General features: G+C 33.2%; 1 protein-coding gene across 5 annotated transcripts in view; it reads left to right on the plus strand.

Annotated features, from left to right (window-relative positions):
- Window positions 1-4,299, plus strand: part of INTS6 (integrator complex subunit 6) — a 110,646-nt gene that overhangs the window by 84,495 nt on the left and 21,852 nt on the right. For all 5 annotated transcript variants that reach the window (XR_004429054.1, XM_033177652.1, XM_033177651.1 and 2 more), the window contains 2 exons: window positions 817-1,188; window positions 2,240-2,333. Coding sequence is in view for 4 of the 5 variants with exons in the window: in XM_033177652.1 (XP_033033543.1) it covers window positions 817-1,188; window positions 2,240-2,333 (466 nt within the window). In the remaining variant the exon portion in view is untranslated. The remainder of the gene's footprint in view (window positions 1-816; window positions 1,189-2,239; window positions 2,334-4,299) is intronic.

Genomic DNA, 4,299 nt, shown 5'->3' on the forward strand with positions numbered 1-4,299 from the left:
TTTAGGAGAGAGTCAGGAATTTGAGGGATTTGTGGAAATGAGTGTATAGGGGAATATGAGTAAATTGAGTTAATAGTTTGGACAGGAAATGAGGACAGTAGAGATGAATTCAGCTGGTATCCTGGAGGTCGGTGAGCAATCAGAGAACTTAAAATTCAGCAGCTTTCTGTAGGGCACGCCTAATAATCTGGTGTTAAGAGGAAGGCTTGCGAGCTTTCAATTTTAGTAGTCTAATGAGCTGAAGTGGGCACCAGGTTGCTCTGCAGTGGTGAATAAATGATGACTAGATTCTGTAGTTAGAAGGGTATACTGTAAAACATTACCTGTTTGGTGCTATGTTCCCTGCAGAATTTGGAACTTAAAGGCAGAAGTATAAGTAGAAAGTAAAAACTACCCAGTATTTACTTTTACCTCTAAATGATACCAGATGTATAAGGCATATTGAGTTAGGGCTCTCTAAGGTAGAGATAGATGACCGTGATAATTTTGATCATAGATATTTCATTGAAGTATCAACCTACTTGTTTCAATAAAATTGCCATAGAATAAACTGGAAAACTAAAAACTACTTGAAATCGACTTTATTTTTTCCTCTAAGGGCAAAAATTGTAAATATTTTGTAAATACTGTGTATGTGTCACATTGAAATCTACTGTATCTTTGGCAATGCTTAAGAACTATATCACATTATTTGTTAACTTGCATTAGTCAAGGAAATCAGTTTTGACTTGCTGTAATAATGTTCTTTTGTAGCTTTATTTACTGTATGCTTTGAGACTGGACCTCATAATTTTTTCCCCATATCTTTGTTTTTAGTTTCAGAGACCACTAATGATTCAATAATACATGATGTGGTTGAAAATCATGTTGCAGACCAACTTTCATCAGACATTACACCAAATGCTATGGATACTGAATTTTCAACATCTTCTCCAGCCGGTTTACTGGAACGGCCAACCAATCATACGGAGGCTCTTGGTCATGACCATTTAGGAACCAATGACCTCACTGTTGGTGGAGTTTTAGAGAATCATGAGGAGCCAAGAGATAAAGAACAATGTGCTGAAGAGAACATACCAGCATCTTCACTCAACAAAGGAAAGAAATTGATGCATTGCAGAAGCCATGAAGAGGTCAATACCGAATTAAAAGCACAAATAATGAAAGAGATCCGAAAGCCAGGAAGAAGTATGTATAATAAGAGACGAAGATCCGATTTCTTGTATGTGCTCAAAAAGCAAAAAAAAAAAAAAGGTCAAGTAACTAGTAAAAGAATAGATATGATTCTAGATGTCTTGAACAACATCTCAGTTAAGATTCTTTATTCATCTGACCAACACTGAATATCTTCTATTTCCAAGGTACTAGGTATGGTAGGCAGCAGGGACTAAGAGCAGAGCAACACTGTACAGATAAATTACATATAGTTCCTACCATGACAGGAACCCATAATCTTGAATATTCTTCTGACCAACAATGGAATTTTAATATAGCAGCTAGCTCACAAACAATATACTGAAAATTAAATGACTTCATGTCTGTAAAGTTCTTGTCATAGTGCCTACTACTATGTTTAATAGTTAAACTATGATAGTGATATTATAGGATATGTTTAGGCCGAAAAACTAAAGTTAGGAAAGCTATCTGGTATATGAACACAAAAGAACTTCGTGGGAAAAAGTTCAGTATTATTGGCATTCATTTAGAGGATGTTAACATATCACTTGCCCTGGGGTAGTACAGTGACCTGGGTGGTCCAGAAATGGGTACAAATCAGTCCTTGGAGTTTAGACGTTTATAGCCATTGCAGAGTTTCATATGAAAACTTTAAACTGGAATAACACTCCTAACCTGTTTGGTTTTTACCCCCACTTCCCACTTACCCCCATGTTAGCTGTTAGAATTTTAAACTGTAAGGATGGAGTTTTGTAAAGGCCACTTGTTCTTATTTTTTAGTGATACTACCAAAAAGCTATTTACTCATTCTTTTAAGCTTTATGTTTGATAACTTAATAGGAACTTTTACTTACAAAGCAGGGTTTGATTAGTTGTTTTATCTTTGTTGCTGTGTACTTTTACATATATGTTAAAATATAAAATCTCTAATGAGTGGTGAAATTTTTATGTAGAATGTTTTTGTCTCAGTATATCTTAATATAATAAACTGTAAAAGAAGAATATTGAATAAGAATATAAATGAAAGGCACTTAATTTTTCTTTTTGCTTCTTTTGCTTTAAGAATATGAAAGAATCTTCACTTTACTGAAGCATGTGCAAGGCAGTTTACAAACAAGACTAATATTTTTACAAAATGTCATTAAAGAAGCATCAAGGTAAATAAATTATTGCATATAATGAAATGGTGATTAAATGAGTCCACAGTTTATATAGGCAGTATTTTAACAGTATCTGTTTTGCACTTGTGTTGTTTATAAATGTATATGGCATACCAACATATAAATAAATTCTTACTCCTTTTTAGTTTCTTGAAAGAAATTCACTTAGAAAACAGCCACACACACATTCTTCAGGAATTATGGACCTTTTCTCCCTGCAAATTACTAGATACTTGGAGAATTCTTGTTTATTCTTCTCTGTAGCTTTTTGATATCTTTACATTAATATTTTGCAACCTTTAATTTTTCTCCTTTATACCTTAATATTGGTGACTAAAAATAACATTTGAACGTCATTTATTTTTACATGGGAAAGCGTAATTAAGGGGACCAGAATTGGACAAATGGGCCTTATTCTGATTGTTTCAGTAGCCCAGGATCGTTAGTACATTGGCCCTCTGTATCCCTGGGTTCCACATTCACTGGATTCAAGCAACCACAGATTGAAAGTATTTGGAGGTGGAGAAACGGATGATTGTGTCTGTATTGAATATGTACAGGCTTTTTTTTTTCTTGTCATTCTCTAAATAATTCAGTCTAATTCATATAGTATTTACACTGTGTTAGTGTTATAAATAATCTAGAGATTATTTAGAGCATATGGGAGAATGTACACAGGTTACATGTAAATATTGGGCCATTTTATACAAGCGACTTGAGCATTCATGGATTTTGGTGTTCATAGGGAGGCCTAGAATCGATCCTCCATGGATACAGAGGGATCACTGTATAAAGAAGGTGGATAAAGGTTATAAATGGTAATTAAGAAGTGCAATTAACTGGAAAGCATAGTTGTATGAGTTTAAAAACATTTTTTATTTTCCCTTCAATATTTTGGGGATTTTAGTATTATAAGAAAACTTGGGGCTTATCTCATTTGACCTTCTAAATGTAAACACACTTACACTTTGTCCTCCTGTCTCTTCTATGCTACACATGAAGATTTTAGATAAAGTTGGTTTTTGTTTCTGGCTTTCTTTTCTTTTCATACTTTTGGAGTGGCTAGAGCATAGGCCAGTTTGCAGGATCAAGATCAGGCTATAACTTTTCATATACTTTTGAGTATTTAACCTATTATGCTCTTTATGGTAACATTCTGTCAGCTAAAACCTCATTAGGAATTTATATTCCCGGTATCTGTACTTCACTTCTGCCACCTTTTAGGGAGTTGTGTAGTATTACAGTGGCTATTTATATTAGCTTCCAACTAGCAAGGAAGTAGGAATAAAATGTCCAGTGTCGGGGGATATTCTTAAAACCATTGGCAATTATGTAGACAGATGCAATTTTAGTCTGCCCATATTTGTTACTGAAAATCTTTAAAAGTTGTTACTTGAACTTTAACTGCTTGCTATACTCTGTATTATAGATGTCTATCCTTGATTTGCTAGTTTTCAAATTATAATAGAATACCATGGTTTTTAAATACTACTGCCCAGTTTTCATTTTTTCTTCCATTTTGTGGGAGTTTATATTCATACTTTGTTCACATTCCTTTCAACATTCAGCTTACAAAGAGTATGAGAAGAAGCTATTGAAGTATTTGCTTTGGGAGCCCAGATTTCACTAGAGTATTTGCAGCCCTTGAATATATTTTGAATATATTAGTTTTTTTATTTTTTTGTTTGTTTTTTTCCTTTTTCTTTTCGGTTGTGGAAGGAACAACCTCTTTCCCATTGTTTAGGTATAGAGTGTTTTAGGGACAAACTATTATACAAACTAAGGTATAATAATTTGCTAATCTTTCAACATATTTTCTATTGTCATAGTATTGATTTTTCTATTTTAATTTCAGTTTGAAAAATCTTCCCAAAGCAATTTTCTCTCCTTTTTAAAAAAAATTACACTGATATATACTATTCATTAAAAAGTAATTGAGAGTACTATTTATTTTTTCATACAG

Source organism: Trachypithecus francoisi, unplaced genomic scaffold, assembly GCF_009764315.1.
Source record: "Trachypithecus francoisi isolate TF-2019V2 unplaced genomic scaffold, Tfra_2.0 Lachesis_group18, whole genome shotgun sequence".
Taxonomy (NCBI): domain Eukaryota; kingdom Metazoa; phylum Chordata; class Mammalia; order Primates; family Cercopithecidae; genus Trachypithecus; species Trachypithecus francoisi.